General features: G+C 46.2%; 1 protein-coding gene and 1 non-coding gene across 2 annotated transcripts; both read left to right on the top strand.

Moving 5' to 3' along the window:
- The first annotated feature begins 2,184 nt into the window (after positions 1–2,184).
- On the top strand, positions 2,185–2,266 carry AC3HAE_038951 (transfer RNA leucine (anticodon AAG)). Its single transcript has one exon. It is a non-coding gene; the product is annotated as a tRNA-Leu (tRNA).
- A 247-nt stretch (positions 2,267–2,513) lies between these two features.
- Positions 2,514–12,722, top strand: snapc2 (small nuclear RNA activating complex, polypeptide 2). Its single transcript, XM_084487026.1, has 7 exons — positions 2,514–2,923; positions 3,832–4,026; positions 4,402–4,558; positions 4,698–4,954; positions 7,463–7,595; positions 8,895–8,983; positions 11,556–12,722. The coding sequence occupies exons 1-7, from the start codon at positions 2,666–2,668 to the stop codon at positions 11,805–11,807; spliced, it is 1,341 nt and encodes a 446-aa protein (XP_084343152.1). The 5' UTR covers positions 2,514–2,665; the 3' UTR covers positions 11,808–12,722.
- The last annotated feature ends 6,132 nt before the right edge of the window (positions 12,723–18,854 follow it).

Below are 18,854 nucleotides of genomic sequence, written 5' to 3'. Positions count from 1 at the left end.
GACGACATTTCGCCGACGAAAACCCCGACAGCCTCTCAGTCTCCAACCACGAGCCATCCCAGACATGATAAGACAGCCGGGCACGCAGAGGCCAGTGTCCACCCCTTAAACCGCCTCTCCATCCACACACACACACACACACACACACACACACACACACACACACACACACACACACACACACACACACACACACACACCACACACACACACACCACACACACACTTACCGTGGGGTCGTGCTGTGGAAGTCGAGGAATGCTGTGAGCAGGTGCACTGGCTGGGCTCAGACGAGGCGACCGACTGTAAGACCTGGGGGCTGGGTACTGGCGACCCGGCACAGGGGCTTTTGTATGGCAGGAATTACTGCCTCCTTGTGTCACAAGCCCCGCCCCTCCTAGCTGGCTACTCTACTTCATCAAGCCCCTCCTCTCCCCTTCTCCTCCTCCTCTCCCCTCCTCCTCCTCCTCCCCCACTGGCTCGCTAGACCCCTCCTCCTCCTCCTCCTCTCCTCCTCCCCCACTGGCTCACTAGACCCCATCCCCCCGCTCTTCCCTCCCATCCCCCCCTCCTCCCCCTCCCCCTCCCCCTCCTCCCCTCCCATATGGCAGTGGGACATAAGGGTCTAGAGAGGAGATTCTGTGTCTCTGCTCGACCGGCTCTGCTTGGCTGTCCGTGGGTCTGTCTGCTGGGGGAGTGTCACCTGCTGTACACGGACCTCCTTCAGACTTCAGCATTTTATTTGTGTTGTGGGCCACGGGAAAAATACAAGTCAGAGGAATACGTCAAAATGTTGGTTTCATCATCACCCTGTGTGTTAAAGAAAAGATTTGCTGAAGGATCTGTATTGCATTCGTATTGCAGGGAAGCAAAGTAATGACATGTTCATGACATGTGACTCACTGACAGGAGACTGCTGCAATTTTAAGTTTGTAGCCTGTTTTTGTTTGTAGCCAGACAGCAGGTCAACTATATATATATACACACACACACACACACACCCACACACACAGACAAACACACACACACAAACACATACCCTTACATCCAGTAAACAGTCAATTACCAGCCAGTATTTCCATCAGTCCATTAAGTTTTGTTTACTTTAGAGGCAGTCGGATAAGTGAACACATAGATCTAATCCCTATTCGAACGCTGAGTGCAGAGCGCTCTGAAATACATCCAAACTGCATCGGAAAGATGAGAGGCCTCTCTCTCTCGCTCTCATGCTCTCTCTCTTTTTGTCTCACTCGCTCTCTCTGTCTCCGTCTAGCTCTGCTGTGATCTAACGCTCTCACTCACACACACACACACACCTACACACACACACACACACACACACACACTAAATTGTCAATTATACCTTTTTTTTATTTTAGTGTTTATTTTTATTGAGCTGTGGCTTGAAGAACACTTGTGCAGTACAACAACTGTTCTTCCAGCTGATATTCCAAAATATCTCTGCCCCACGCGCCTCCTGTTGCAGTGTCAGCTGCTGGTCTGACCCATCGGTGGAGCCCTGGTTCACCCAGTCTGCTGGTCTGACCCACAGCGGTGGAGCCCTGGTCCACCCAATCTACTGGTCTGGCCCACAGCGGTGGAGCCCTGGTCCACCCAATCTACTGGTCTGGCCCACAGCGGTGGAGCCCTGGTCCGACCGGTCCGCTGGTCTGACCCGTCGGTGGGTGGGTGGGCTCTCCCGGCTCCAAAGCAGTCCTAGGATCAGCAGGAGTTATGATTGTGTTTATTGTGCAAAACGGTGAACATCCTTACTGTACCGACAGCGATATGTTGTTGTTTCTCTTTCTTCGGACAAATGTACTCATTGTAAGTCGCGTTTGGTTAAAAGCGTCTGCTAAACGCCCTGGGTGTAACCCCCAAAGCAGGGCCTTCATGAGTAAGGGCTGTTTTCTGCTGGTTTGCTCAGATACCATCATTAATCATTTATCATTAATTATCCTTTATCCTTGTCACAGACATCTCTGTCAGCTTAGCATACCTGCAAATCACACACACAAACACACACACACACACACACACACGGTAATTTAAACACGATGTTCCCAATATGTATTAAATATGCTATGCAATAAGTTGGCTTTGCTTAAGAACTGCACCCAACGTTTAATAAGATTACTTACGTAGTTTACTTATTCAGTTTTTCTCATGCACATTTCCATATGGGGTAGCGTGGCCGAGCGGTCTAAGGCGCTGGATTAAGGCTCCAGTCTCTTCGGAGGCGTGGGTTCAAATCCCACCGCTGCCACATCTTTTATGTTCAACGCTGCAAACCACCCTAGACGTTGTTTCACTCAGTACACAATTTGCGCTTTTTTCGTTTCGTTATTCGGCGTTTTTATAATAATTACAATGTTATTATTTTGTATTAAGTGTATCCGCACGAAGTCAACGCCGAACTTCGTGACTGCGTTTACGCGCGTTCGCCAACACGGCCTTATGACTCGCCGTAGAGCCTGGCATGTGCTTCCGGCAACAAAGCAGTATGGCGGCGAGCAGTCCCCGTCCGTCGCTCCGGGAAACCTAAAGCCGACTGTTTATCTTCATGGCATGAACGGAGAGAAAACAGCAACAGCAGCAGCAACAACTATAACAACAACAACAACAACAACCTTTCATTCGGACCCGACCGTCACCTCCGGACACCATGAAGCCCCCGCCTCGGCAGCGCCTCCTGACCAACCGCTACGACGTCGCGAGGCCGGAGTGCGAGGAGCGGAAGGCGGAGCGGAAGCCGGAGCGGCGCGGGCGGCGGCTGAACGTGTGCAACTGGATGCTTGGGGAGCAGCGCAGGCTGCTGAAGGGCCTCGAGTGGCTCACGCGCCGCCGCCTTCGCGTCCGCGTCGAGGCGCCCCTCGACTATGAGGCAGTGCGGAGGCGGGTGCCCAAGCGCTCCGTCGAGGAGGTGAGCGCCCTCCGCTCTGCACGTCGGCCCTTCGTGGGCTTGCGCGCGCACACACACACACACACACACACACACACACACACACACACACACACACACACACACACACACACACACACACACATATTCTGGGCCCTATATACAAGTAGTCCTGATGCCCTCTACTATTCACTCTTTCTTTCTTTCTTTCTCTCTCTCTCTCTCTCTCTCTCCTATCGTCTCTCTCCTCTCCTATCTTCTCTCTCTCCTCTCCTATCTCCTCTCCTATCTTCTCTCTCTCCTCTCCTATCCTCTCTCCTATCTTCTCTCTCTCCTCCTATCTTCTCTCTCTCTCCTCTCCTATCTTCTCTCTCTCCTCTCCTACCTCCTCTCCTATCTTCTCTCTCTCCTCTCCTATCCTCTCTCCTATCTTCTCTCTCTCCTCCTATCTTCTCTCTCTCCTCTCCTATCCTCTCTCCTATCTTCTCTCTCTCCTCCTATCTTCTCTCTCTCCTCTCGCTCTCTCTCCCCTCTCTCCTCCTCTCTCTCTCTCCTATCCTATCTTCTCTCTCTCCCTCTCTCCTCTCTCCTCTCCTATCGTCTCTCTCTTCTCTCTCTCTCCTCTCTTCTCTCTCCCCTCTCCCTCTCTCCCCTCTCTCCTCTCTCTCTCTCCTCCTCTCCTCTCTCCTATCCTATCTTCTCTCTCTCTCTCTCTCTCTCTCTCTCTCCTCCTCTCTCCTCTCCTATCCTCTCTCTCTCTCTCTCTCTCTCTCTCTCTCTCTCTCTCTCTCCTCCTCTCTCCTCTCCTATCTTCTCTCTCTCCTCTCGCCTATCTTCTCTCTCTCTTCTCTCTTTCCTTCTCTCTCCTCTCTAACCCTGCCTCCTCCTCCTCTCTCCTGTCCAATCGTGCGTGGCCCCGCCCTCCCCAGGTGCGCGCCGTGGTGCTTGCACTGCAGGCCCGGGCGGTCAGCAGGGCGGCCGGTCAGCTGCTGTGGCAGCGGCGCCAGGAGGCGGAGCTTGGTGGCGGCGGCGAGGAGGAGGAGGAGCCTCTCCAGCTGTGGCGGGAAGCGGCCCGCTACGTGGCGGGAGACCTGGAGGAGGTCGTCGCCACGGCGTTCTCCCAGGTAGGACCGGGGCGGTGAAGGTGGCTGTGGTTGTTGGTTGCTATGGAGACGGATGATGATGGATGGCTGGAGGAGGTTAAGAGCCAGTGAGAGAGAGAGAGAGAGTCACGAGACTCTGTCGGCTGGCGCTGCTATGGTTGCACGTTCTGTTTGTTTAGCGTCTACTGTAAAAATAACACTTAGCGGCTACATGCTAACGGTTCTGTGTTTTGTACCCATGCTTGAGAGTAGACGCTAGTTTAAGGTTGTTCACTCAAGTAGAAGAAGAAGTCATGTGTTTGCGTTTATAGGAGGGAGAAATGTGTGCAATCACATACTTTTAGTTTATATTTATCAGGTAAAAACAAGCTCTCTCTCGCTCTCTCTCTCTCTCAGATGCTGGTCGTGTCGTCCACAGAACCTCAGACCCTCTGCAACTCTGCAGTTTCCCCCCCGAGGTCTGGCCCCGCCCACCCCACCACGACTGGCCCCGCCCACCCCACCACGACTGGCCCCGCCCACCCCACCACCACGACTGGCCTTGTCACTCCAGGTTGGGACACAAAAATAATGTCAAATGTCATATGTCATAATAATGTTTCTTGTCAGCTCATTGACTGAGAGGCGAGAGGGCGGGACCTTCACGGTGCCTCTTGATACGATGTAACAAAAGTAACTCTGACTCTCTCCAGGGCCCCTCCCTCCCAGGGGCCTCTCTCCGGGGGGGTCCCCGCCTCCAGTCCTCCAGACCCCCGCCAGCGGACCCCCGTCGGGCCCCCCTGTAGGGGCGCTCGTCCCTCCGTCCATGCCGGAGCAGGGGCCCTCAGCCACGCCCTCCCTGGCGTCACCAGGGGCCGGTTGCCAAGCAACCGCCTCCCCATCTGTGATGCCGTGGCCCAGCCAAGTGTTGGGCGTTTCCGGGGCAACGGACGAGCCTGGCTCAAGGGTGGTAAGACCTGTGTTTTTTTATGCTATGCTAATGCTAATGCCGATTGCTAGACCTTTTATAGAGAGTTGTATCTACACACAATATCTTATAGTCTAGGTCAGTGTTTCTCAACCTTTTTTGAGCAAACGCCCCCCTTACCTTACCCTGATCCTCTGGCGCCCCCCCCCCCCCCCCATTATTATTGTTAATTTTGTTTAAATTGCGATACCCGTGGGTAGGCTATATCCATTACCAACTCCACTCCAACTCGTGCTACATTGCTTGAATTGCTTGAAGAAACCAAAACTTCTGTGCCGTTTTGGTTTCTTCTGGACAAGAAGATGTGTATTCAGAGTTGGTGTGTGTACCTTATGAAAGTAAGTGTTTATCGGTTCGCAGACGTAATGAGCGACGTTGCAGTGGTCTACATGTAATGCGCACGTTCTATTGTTTACAATTAGCATGCTAAGCGGAGTTAGCTTTATTCACGTCTTGTGTTGCCTTACTATGTAATATGGATGAGATTCATGTTGCTTAGCGTAATGCCCCATCCACCGCTTGCTTTGCATGTCCCGCAAACCAACCAGTGGAAGTCAGGGGAGGGCGAAACAGTTTTGGAAAGCACCACGCTACTAAGATGAGGTGGATTTGTTTATCGGCGTTACTATGGCGATCATGACGGCACTGAGCATAAAGTAAAAAGTAGATGTGACGATAGAGGGGTTAGAAACCCATATGAAGATAGGCTTTTTATTTCAGTTATCCTATTTTTGCACCGAAAATATTTGAAAACCATGAAAGGTCCCCCGTGTTCGTTCCCAGCGCTCCCCTAGGTTCTACGAACGCCCCCCAGGGGGCGTTGCCGCCCCCGTTGAGAAACCCTGGTCTAGGTTAAATCAGATTCAATTAAAATAACATTACCAAGAGAAATCTGTCTAGACGGTGAACTTCGTTGCTCCGTGGTGTTTAATGAACCACTAGGTTACCAGTAATAAAGTATTTTTTTAATTATGTGAGAAAGCCACAAAAATGGATATGTTATGGATACGTTTGAGATTGTTTCACTTCACTATATAACTTAATGGCTTAATGCTTCCAATAATAACCCTGAATAATACAATAGGGCTGTACGGTATGGATTAAAATTTATATCACAGGTTACCGTCTATGCCTCTATTTGAGGCATAGATGGTAACGGTATTATATCACGGTATGTTCATTTTATCTTCTTATTTCGATATAAATGCTTCTGAAGGGGTAAAATACTGGTTAGGCAGCTATTACTGTACTTTGTATTACTAGGAAATATTTCACATAGTACAGAAGTATTTTAAGAACATTTATTGAGCAAAACTGCAATAGAAAAAAATGCTTAATATTTTCATTTTTTTGAAGTTACTTTCATCTCTGAAAAACACTAATGTTTAATAGTATGGATTTCTTTCTCCACTTGCTCGCGGACCTTGCCGTATAGTTTTGGCATCTCAATTTGGCTGAAGTGTGGGGGGCAGGTAACATGTACCTGGGATAGAGTGTTTTGACCATCTCTTTAAAGCCTTTGCTATCGACATTTTGAAAGGGAACCATGTCCTTACACAGGCAAACAGTGACGACGTTTGTTATCTCGTTCCGCCGCTGGCTTTTTTTGTTGTAAGCTTTGGAAAATGCCTGCGGAAGCGATGTCTGAGATGCAGAGACAGCTTCACGCTACCAGCGTCTGTCTCGTATGGTGTGGAATGAGAGCTTGTGAAGGGACGCAGGCACGCTTGCTGCGCGGCTGCGTGCTTGTGCAATAGCAGACTGCCTGAGAAGGCAGTATCGCTGTCAAATCTGTCCCTGGGAAAAGTAACGTTGCGCCGAATTGAAAAAGGAACTACGTTTCGTTAGTATTTTCCCATATATACCATATTTTCAGTAGTTAGGCGTAACTTGACTTTTAAATGAACAAGTAGTTACGTACCTAACGCGTTACACACAACACTGTCTACCGGTCTCACTGTATTGTCAAAATCCATACCGTAGCGCAAATTCACACCGGTGTACTTTCTACACCGTTTATACCGTACACCCCTAGTTTGAAATTATGAAATACACCAATGGGTTTTCCCCTATGTCTGGCTCAACTAACTAACCAGTCAACTTCAAACAGAGCCTGTGACTTTAACCTTAAGCTTTTATGGCCCCTACTAAAGGAGCTGGGGACTGGGAGGAACATCTTCAGGGTCCTGATTGACCCACCGCTACACCACCACAACGCCTCACCCCCACCCCAACGCCTCGCACTCTCCCCCCCTCCTCTCCGCTCACTCTGTGTGACGCCTTCTCCTCTTCTCTCCCCCTTTCTTTTCTTTCTCCTCCCCCCCTTCTCTTCATCTTCCTCCTCTTCATCCTCCTCCCACCTCTCTCCCTCCTCCCCCCTCCCCCTTCTCCTCCTCCTCCACCTCCCACTTCTCTTCCTCCTCCTCCCCCTCTTCCTTCTCCTCCTCCTCCACCTCCCACTTCTCTTCCTCCTCCTCCACCTGGTTTCAGCAACCTGTTGAAGGCCCAGGTGATGCAGGTCTTCGGGAGCAGAGGTCAAAGTTCTCCGTGGACTTCCAGAAGATATACCTCCACCTCTCCAACGCCTGCAGAGAGAGCGAGGACAGCCCTCTCTCGCCCATGGGTACGGCCCTGTCTTTGAAACAAGCGTCCACTTCGCTGTGGGTTCATTCTGTCTGTACTCCGTTTCACTCCTCTTTTCTGTCAGTGTGCGACTTGTTGGAGTTAGTTTCACACAGCTTTCGTAACGCTAGTGACAAGATAACTTTCTTTTAAATGTTTATAGAAAACACAAAATGATAATGTCAAATGCATGGTCAAAGAACTGTGTTGATTCTGACAGTATCTGACTCCAACTCACCAAAGTTCAAAGTCCAACCCTAATAATTAGAATAAGTTAATACTAAACAGTGACGTCATATTTATAGAATCGGAAATACAAATGTCAGGATGTTTTTATCATTTATACATTACTAAATGATAACCTAATGATAGACTAATGAGAATTGTAAATAATTATACAATCATCATTACTAATAATGAATTATTTTTAACTAACTTATTATTATTAACTTTGGCTCCTGCACTGTCTCCTCTCTGGGCTGTATGGGGTCTGTGTTTACTGTTTTAAGACCTAATTCCATTTTATTTAAATCAAATGAACAATAGATTATCATCTGATATCAACAGATCCGGTAATAAAGGGTTGGACGGCCACGCCCCTCTCCTCCTCCACACCAGGCCATTACGATGTTGACCTCTATGTTCCTTATTACTAATCGCCATTTCTGATTGGTCGAAGTGAATCCAAGTCATAGTTTACGCTGCAAATAATCGCAGTGAGTCAGCAGGCCACGTCCCTTTCGCTGGTAATCATCCCCAGTATTGTAGAATCATTACCCAAACACGATTGACCCATAATAGTGACTCAACTCTTCCTCTGAACTGATCTGGAAAGTGGGCGTGGCTTTGAGCAGAGGGTGTTGGTGAGAGATGCAGGGTGTCTCAACGGGGAGAGGCAGGGCGCTCCGTTCACTTGCACGGGCCTTCCCGACTTCCCGTGGTGAATTATTTTTCAATAATGACCGTTGCTAAGCATATAATGACCGCTTCGCTTCGCGTCGGTGCCCGGTTCACGCTGTCTGGGCTTATTTCCAGATAATGACCGGCGTTCTATACATTATCCCTTACATAGTTACATACATTATATTATTAAGGCAAGACTGGATCCCAAGCTCTGTTGTGTTGTCTAGCAACACAATACTGTAATTTGTGTACCTGTGATGTCAGGCTATATTTTATAAGCTTTTTCAGAACTTTTTTTCTGGCTGCCTTTCCTTTGCTTGCTGCTTGCCTCCTACCTTCCTTCCTTGACGTCGTGTTGCCCATCACTGACCGTGCAATGCTCTTCCTTGGCCTGCAGAGTGCGCTGTGGTACTGGACCTGCTGATGGCGCTGCCCGAAGAGCTCCCTCTGCTGGACGGAGGCAAACTACGCCAGCACATGATCGAGGTAATAACGCAAACCCACATAGTAATGGTGTGTGTGCAAAAATAAAGAACACAATAACCGTGTGATTCCGCACAGGCTTTAAAACTTGCTTGCTCTTTCTTTTCCCTTCTGTTGTTTGTTTCATGAATCTTAGTCACAGCTTTTATTTGAAAAAGTTTAAACATTACCTGAAGAAGTCATGGCCCATAAAGGGTCACCCCGTTTAAAAGTGTGTGTCTTCCCCTATGGAACATGGCTGCAGACACACCCAAGCCTTCAGTCATTCCTTTTATGGAGTAGGTGGGTCGTCACGGTTACTTGAAAAATATACTAAAGTCCGACTCCGATGTAAAGTGTGTGTTTACAATAACAGTATGGCTGTGGCTCCCAACAGGGTTAAGCCCTGGTCAGGTACAGTAGGTCAGGGTTCTACTGTATACAAAGTAGAACACAGGTCTACCCCGTAAGGGGAGAACCGGCCTTTGGTTCTTAAAGATAAAATTCACGCTCATTAATTGATGGATAAGATAAGATAAGATAAAAATAAAAAAGTTATTATTCCCCCGGAGGGAAAAGCCCTTGGTTACAGCAGCTGTGGAAACACAGGCTATACAACAATACAATAAACAGTATAATCAGTATAAACAGTATAAACAGTATAAATCATAAAGTGGCCCAGTGGAACTTTATGATTTATACTGTTTATCATTGCACTGTAACTGCAATGTAAAAAGAATATATTAGTTCTGGGCGGTATGACCAAAAAATTATATCATGGTTAGGCCTGGGCGATATGGCCGAAAGACATATCACGATATAACTGGATCATATTGATCGATATTGATAACTATTGATAATTTTATTGACTTAAAAAGACGAGGAATTGCCATGCTGGATTTAAACACTTCTGTTTAACACTTAATATGACGTTCCACTGTTCTTCATTGATAAATACTCCAATGTCGATGCAACAATGAAAAACTTTTGTATTGTAAAGAAGTATGGAACCGTGTTTGTGTAACAAACCCAGCTGCTAGATTCGGTGGTCCAGTCTCTTATCGATATATATTGAACATGTTTTATATTGATATTGATCAAAATTCACTAAGGACTAATTTTATAACAACTAATCTTTCGATTTGTTATGCTATGCTATGCTGCTCGGCGGGGTTTAAAACATAACTTTGAACGTAATATTAAGTAATATAACGGAGGTGCGCAAGGCAGCCACAGGAGACGCCAACATTGTTTTCAACTGCTCGGTACCGCTCTGTATTAATTCACAAGTTTTGAAAAGAAAAAAAGTAAAAAAAAAAGTATTTGAAGCGAATAAGCAACTCTGTTTTTGATTTGTTTATTTGGTTTTGAACGAATAGTTTTGGATGCATGCATCGGATTTGAGTTGGTTTGTTACTTTGAAATCGCATACACTCGCAAGACACACACACACGTTCATTCATTCACCACCGCACCCACTAAAACCTGCCGATCTTCAATCAAGTGATGCCGCACGGAGTCGTACCATGCGTGTTTAGAAGCGCAACATTGAAAAGGGTCCCGTCTAAAACAGTCACGCAGTGCGCAAACGTTGTGTAATCAACTACCGGTATGACGGTATATTAAAAATTTGTATCATAACAAAAATACAAACCGGTATTCGGTGTGAACCGGTATACCGCCCAGCACTAGAATATATGAATATAAACGATGACACCAACATAAGCCCTCAGCAGGGATGTCCTGCCCTGCCTACGTGCCTGCGGCAGCGTGCTACACCCCACCTGGGTGACTCTTACTGGGCTCCTCCAGATAAGGACGCAGGGTGGTGGGGGGTTTTGGAATCCGGTTTATTAATGTTTCATAACAATACACGGCCTGATGCTCCCTGTTGCCATGCAGGAGAGGGTGTGTGGTGATGGCTGGTAAACCAGTTCACAATGATTACTCAATGCACCACAGGTATGCAGCCTCACGCACCCCCGCCCCCCCCCCCAACACACATGGCCGTGTCGACACACCCAACCAACGTCCTGGGCGGCACTAGGGGCTCTCTGTTGCGCTCCTCTTTTCCATGAATGCACCACTTGTTAGAGAAAGTCTCTGAGTGCATATATATATATATATATATTTTTTTTTAAACTTTTTTATCTCACAGCATTTGTAACACAAGAGACGAGACAAGATACATTTCTTTTAAATGTTTAATTAGAAAACGCTAAATTGTAATATCAAACGCATAGTCCAAAGAACTGTTTCTTCCTACAGTATCTAACTTTAAGTCCAACCCTAATAATTAATCAGTTAATATCAAACAGTGACGTCATATTTATATAACAGGAAATACAAATATAGAAATGTTTTTTTTAATCATTTATACATTACCAAATGCTGCATTTTAGACTAATATAAACCTTGTAAATAATAATGCAATCATAATTACCAATAATTAATTGTTTTGAACAAACATATTATTATGAATCCATTAGTTCCTCTTTGGCCCACGTTCCCTCAACCAACAAAGCACACCGCGGAGAATCAACAATACTGCTCTTTCCCCGCAACCCGCTTACGTCTCTGTCCCCCCTCTGTGCAGACCTACGCCAGCCTCTCCGCCCCAGTGCCCCCCCCCGCCCCGCCGGCAGAGAGGGATGAAGACCCCACCCGCCCCGGGACCGCCGACGCAGAACCTGCCCGCGACGCCGGGGACTCAGCCGCCGCCGCCGGAGAACACAACGGCTCGGACGACCACGGCGAGCTCGTGGTGCCGCCGCGGCGTCCCGCCCCCCCGCCGTGCCCCCTCAACCCGTTCACGGTGCCATTGAAGCTCTTGGTGAAACGCTCTTAGCTCGCCTGCGGACACACGCCGCGCCGTAGCGCTCGCTGTTCACCGCCCGGACCTCCCCGTTTACGTTCCGGGAGGCGTGCGGGCCGCTCAGGTTGTGACGCATGTGAAGATGTCCATCTGGCGTCCCTGCATGTGAGCCGCCGCTGTGCATTATGGGGTTTCAGGGCCGTAGAAAGAGCTCGTCTGGTGTTGCAGTTGCGTCAGCCGCTCGAACCCCATCTAGCCCACACTCTTGATACATGTTAAACCTTTTCTAATGAATGTTCGTGTGATCCACAAGTGAGATTAAAGTTGATTCTGCATTGTATTGTTGTAACTATTAAGATATGCTTGTGATAATTCATGCGCTTTCCTTAACTGCTAACTTCCTTAATCGGTTTATCATTACAGACCAATACAAACAAACCCATTTTTTAAGAAATGATTCCCAACACCAGTGGCGGACTCTTTTCTAAAACCTTTGCCCCTTTCAGGAAGGACCTTTATTAACCTTTAAACCATGATCAAATAAATAATCCTAAAACAGCCGAGGTGTGTTGTGGGTTTGGTCCTCTCTTTTCCTTATTACACGGAGAGCCCTTTATGAGTATCCGCCCACGTCCTGCTGGTTGGTGGACTGGGATGACCAGGGGGGATAAGGACGACCTCAGGAGCAAACTGCGCTTTGACACACCGGAGCTCCTTGGGATCCCACTGGACATGCTCAAACAAGGGATTACTTTTTTCTCCTCGGCTGACTTGTGAAAGGCTGCGATGTCCTGGACTTGGTGGAGGAGCACCTGGGTGGTGCTCACCTGGGTGGTGCTCACCTGGGTGCTGGTCCTCTGTGGACCGGTGGTGGAGGGTGAGCGGTTCATGTTGTAGATAATGGAGGAGAAGGTGGAAGATATGTATCGTTTGAATGAGTAGGCTTTATCTGTTAAATACAAAGCTAACAAGGCTTCAACCGATGAGCAATAAAGGAATAAAATATGAAATACGGCGACTTGAATAGAGGCTTGATATCTTTAGAGGTAGAGCAGGAAATACTAATTCATATATCATATATATTTATATATTGAATTGACTCTCTCTCTCTATATATATAGGGAGAGATATATACAGTATATAATAATTAATATATTATATATATATATATATATATATATAGAGAGAGATATATATTGTTTCATCTTCTGACAAATGTACGTGTATGTAAGTTGCTTTGGATAAAAGTGTCTGCTAAAAGCCCTAAATGTAAATGTAAATTACTATATATCTCTCTATCTATATATATATATATATATATATATATATATATATATATATATATATATATATACAACCTAGGACAATGTGTGAAAACAGGATTAGTGAATGTAATCCTTTCTGAATGTGTTGGGTGCACATGTGTGTGAGCGTGCATGCATGTGTGTGTGTGTATGTGTGTGTTAGAGTATATGCAGGTGCAGATAACTTTCTGTGTGTGTGTGTGTGTGTTTAGGGGTGGGGGTCAGAACATCATTCAGTTAAGTTTCGCCCGGTGTTTTTAAGTTTCTTTCTACATAAATGAATCTCATGGTTGAAGGTTTTATGAGCCTGCTTTATTGCCTGACTTTGCGTCAAACTGCAGATACGAGACAGAGATCTTCTAGGTGATACGGTTGACAGATTATTTTTACAATTAACTAATTTAATACTGAAGCCTCCAGCGAGAGAATGAATGTACATAAAAATATGTAGATTAAGACTAAATATGACCAAATATTCTTCTTATCGTCTTTATTGTCAGAAATAGTATCAGTCACATTATTATTAAATGATGTATAGCGAAATGCAAATACTTAATAAGTGTATAATAATAACTTTTCTGTACAGGGACTCCAACTCCAAAATCTACACTGCCAATGTCAACAACTGAACCAATGACTACTCAATCTACACTGCCAACTTCAACAACTGAACCAGTGAATACTCAATCTACGCTGCCAACTTCAACTGAACCAGTGACTACTCAGTCTACGCTGCCAACTTCAACAACTGAACCAGTGAATACTGCTTCTACACTGCCAACTTCAACAACTGAACCAGTGACTACTCAATCTACGCTGCCAACATCAACAACTGAACCAGTGAATACTCAGTCTACGCTGCCAACTTCAACAACTGAACCAGTGAATACTGCTTCTACGCTGCCAACTTCAACAGCTGAACCAGTGAATACTCAGTCTACGCTGCCAACTTCAACAACTGAACCAGTGAATACTCAGTCTACGCTGCCAACTTCAACAACTGAACCAGTGAATACTCAATCTACGCTGCCAACTTCAACAACTGAACCAGTGAATACTGCTTCTACACTGCCAACTTCAACAACTGAACCAGTGAATACTGCATCTACGCTGCCAACTTCAACAACTGAACCAGTGAATACTCAGTCTACGCTGCCAACTTCAACAACTGAACCAGTGAATACTCAATCTACGCTGCCAACTTCAACAACTGAACCAGTGAATACTGCTTCTACACTGCCAACTTCAACAACTGAACCAGTGAATACTCAGTCTACGCTGCCAACTTCAACAACTGAACCAGTGAATACTGCTTCTACGCTGCCAACATCAACAACTGAACCAGTGAATACTCAGTCTACGCTGCCAACTTCAACAACTGAACCAGTGAATACTGCTTCTACGCTGCCAACTTCAACAACTGAACCAGTGAATACTCAGTCTACGCTGCCAACTTCAACAACTGAACCAGTGAATACTGCATCTACGCTGCCAACTTCAACAACTGAACCAGTGAATACTCAGTCTACGCTGCCAACTTCAACAATTGAACCAGTGAATACTGCTTCTACACTGCCAACTTCAACAACTGAACCAGTGAATACTCAGTCTACGCTGCCAACTTCAACAACTGAACCAGTGAATACTGCTTCTACACTGCCAACTTCAACAACTGAACCAGTGACTACTCAATCTACGCTGCCATCGTCAACAACTGAACCAGTGAATACTGCATCTACGCTGCCAACGTCAACAACTGAACCAGTGACTGCTCAATCTACGCTGCCAACTTCAACACCTGAACCAGTGAATACTCAGTCTACGCTGCCAACTTCAACAACTGAACCAGTGAATACTGCTTCTACACTGCCAACTTCAACAACTGAACCAGTGAATACTCAGTCTACGCTGCCAACTTCAACAACTGAACCAGTGAATACTGCTTCTACACTGCCAACTTCAACAACTGAACCAGTGAATACTCAGTCTACGCTGCCAACATCAACAACTGAACCAGTGAATACTCAGTCTACGCTGCCAACTTCAACAACTGAACCAGTGAATACTGCTTCTACGCTGCCAACTTCAACAACTGAACCAGTGAATACTCAGTCTACGCTGCCAACTTCAACAACTGAACCAGTGAATACTGCATCTACGCTGCCAACTTCAACAACTGAACCAGTGAATACTCAGTCTACGCTGCCAACTTCAACAACTGAACCAGTGAATACTCAATCTACGCTGCCAACTTCAACAACTGAACCAGTGAATACTGCTTCTACACTGCCAACTTCAACAACTGAACCAGTGAATACTCAGTCTACGCTGCCAACTTCAACAACTGAACCAGTGAATACTGCTTCTACACTGCCAACTTCAACAACTGAACCAGTGACTACTCAATCTACGCTGCCATCGTCAACAACTGAACCAGTGAATACTGCTTCTACACTGCCAACTTCAACAACTGAACCAGTGACTACTCAATCTACGCTGCCATCGTCAACAACTGAAACAGTGAATACTGCATCTACGCTGCCAACTTCAACAACTGAACCAGTGAATACTCAATCTACGTTGCCAACTTCAACAACTGAACCAGTGAATACTGCATCTACGCTGCCAACGTCAACAACTGAACCAGTGACTGCTCAATCTACGCTGCCAACTTCAACAACTGAACCAGTGAATACTCAGTCTACGCTGCCAACTTCAACAACTGAACCAGTGAATACTCAGTCTACGCTGCCAACTTCAACAACTGAACCAGTGAATACTGCTTCTACACTGCCAACTTCAACAACTGAACCAGTGAATACTCAGTCTACGCTGCCAACTTCAACAACTGAACCAGTGAATACTGCTTCTACACTGCCAACTTCAACAACTGAACCAGTGAATACTGCTTCTACGCTGCCAACATCAACAACTGAACCAGTGAATACTCAGTCTACGCTGCCAACTTCAACAACTGAACCAGTGAATACTGCTTCTACGCTGCCAACTTCAACAACTGAACCAGTGAATACTCAGTCTACGCTGCCAACTTCAACAACTGAACCAGTGAATACTGCATCTACACTGCCAACTTCAACAACTGAACCAGTGAATAGTCAGTCTACGCTGCCAACTTCAACAACTGAACCAGTGAATACTCAATCTACGCTGCCAACTTCAACAACTGAACCAGTGAATACTGCTTCTACACTGCCAACTTCAACAACTGAACCAGTGAATACTCAGTCTACGCTGCCAACTTCAACAACTGAACCAGTGAATACTGCTTCTACACTGCCAACTTCAACAACTGAACCAGTGACTACTCAATCTACGCTGCCATCGTCAACAACTGAAACAGTGAATACTGCATCTACGCTGCCAACTTCAACAACTGAACCAGTGAATACTCAGTCTACACTGCCAACTTCAACAACTAAACCAGTGAATACTGCTTCTACACTGCCAACTTCAACAACTGAACCAGTGAATACTCAGTCTACGCTGCCAACTTCAACAACTGAACCAGTGAATACTGCATCTACGCTGCCAACGTCAACAACTGAACCAGTGACTGCTCAATCTACGCTGCCAACTTCAACAACTGAACCAGTGAATACTCAGTCTACACTGCCAACTTCAACAACTGAACCAGTGAATACTGCTTCTACACTGCCAACTTCAACAACTGAACCAGTGAATACTCAGTCTACGCTGCCAACTTCAACAACTGAACCAGTGAATACTGCTTCTACACTGCCAACTTCAATAACTGAACCAGTGAATACTCAGTCTACGCTGCCAACTTCAACAACTGAACCAGTGAATACTGCTTCTACACTGCCAACTTCAACAACTGAACCAGTGAATACTCAGTCTACGCTGCCAACTTCAACAACTGAACCAGTGAATACTGCTTCTACGCTGCCAACATCAACAACTGAACCAGTGAATACTCAGTCTACGCTGCCAACTTCAACAACTGAACCAGTGAATACTGCTTCTACGCTGCCAACTTCAACAACTGAACCAGTGAATACTCAGTCTACGCTGCCAACTTCAACAACTGAACCAGTGAATACTGCATCTACACTGCCAACTTCAACAACTGAACCAGTGAATACTCAGTCTACGCTGCCAACTTCAACAACTGAACCAGTGAATACTCAGTCTACGCTGCCAACTTCAACAACTGAACCAGTGAATACTGCTTCTACACTGCCAACTTCAAAAACTGAACCAGTGAATACTCAGTCTACGCTGCCAACTTCAACAACTGAACCAGTGAATACTGCTTCTACACTGCCAACTTCAACAACTGAACCAGTGACTACTCAATCTACGCTGCCATCGTCAACAACTGAAACAGTGAATACTGCATCTACGCTGCCAACTTCAACAACTGAACCAGTGAATACTCAATCTACGCTGCCAACTTCAACAACTGAACCAGTGAATACTGCATCTACGCTGCCAACGTCAACAACTGAACCAGTGACTGCTCAATCTACGCTGCCAACTTCAACAAATGAACCAGTGAATACTGCTTCTACACTGCCAACTTCAACAACTGAACCAGTGAATACTCAGTCTACGCTGCCAACTTCAACAACTGAACCAGTGAATACTGCTTCTACACTGCCAACTTCAACAACTGAACCAGTGAATACTCAGTCTACGCTGCCAACTTCAACAACTGAACCAGTGAATACTGCTTCTACGCTGCCAACATCAACAACTGAACCAGTGAATACTCAGTCTACGCTGCCAACTTCAACAACTGAACCAGTGAATACTGCTTCTACGCTGCCAACTTCAACAACTGAACCAGTGAATACTCAGTCTACGCTGCCAACTTCAACAACTGAACCAGTGAATACTGCATCTACGCTGCCAACTTCAACAACTGAACCAGTGAATACTCAGTCTACGCTGCCAACTTCAACAACTGAACCAGTGAATACTCAATCTACGCTGCCAACTTCAACAACTGAACCAGTGAATACTGCTTCTACACTGCCAACTTCAACAACTGAACCAGTGAATACTCAGTCTACGCTGCCAACTTCAACAACTGAACCAGTGAATACTCAGTCTACGCTGCCAACTTCAACAACTGAACCAGTGAATACTGCTTCTACACTGCCAACTTCAACAACTGAACCAGTGAATACTCAGTCTACGCTGCCAACTTCAACAACTGAACCAGTGAATACTGCTTCTACGCTGCCAACATCAACAACTGAACCAGTGAATACTCAGTCTACGCTGCCAACTTCAACAACTGAACCAGTGAATACTGCTTCTACGCTGCCAAGTTCAACAACTGAACCAGTGAATACTCAGTCTACGCTGCCAACTTCAACAACTGAACCAGTGAATACTCAGTCTACGCTGCCAACTTCAACAACTGAACCAGTGAATACTGCTTCTACACTGCCAACTTCAACAACTGAACCAGTGAATACTCAGTCTACGCTGCCAACTTCAACAACTGAACCAGTGAATACTGCCTCTACGCTGCCAACATCAACAACTGAACCAGTGAATACTCAGTCTACGCTGCCAACTTCAACAACTGAACCAGTGAATACTGCTTCTACGCTGCCAACTTCAACAACTGAACCAGTGAATACTCAGTCTACGCTGCCAACTTCAACAACTGAACCAGTGAATACTGCATCTACGCTGCCAACTTCAACAACTGAACCAGTGAATACTCAGTCTACGCTGCCAACTTCAACAACTGAACCAGTGAATACTCAATCTACGCTGC

This window comes from Micromesistius poutassou (assembly GCF_964030765.1).
Source record: "Micromesistius poutassou genome assembly, chromosome: 23".
Lineage (NCBI taxonomy): Eukaryota > Metazoa > Chordata > Actinopteri > Gadiformes > Gadidae > Micromesistius > Micromesistius poutassou.
This window is presented reverse-complemented; position numbering and strand designations above follow the sequence as displayed.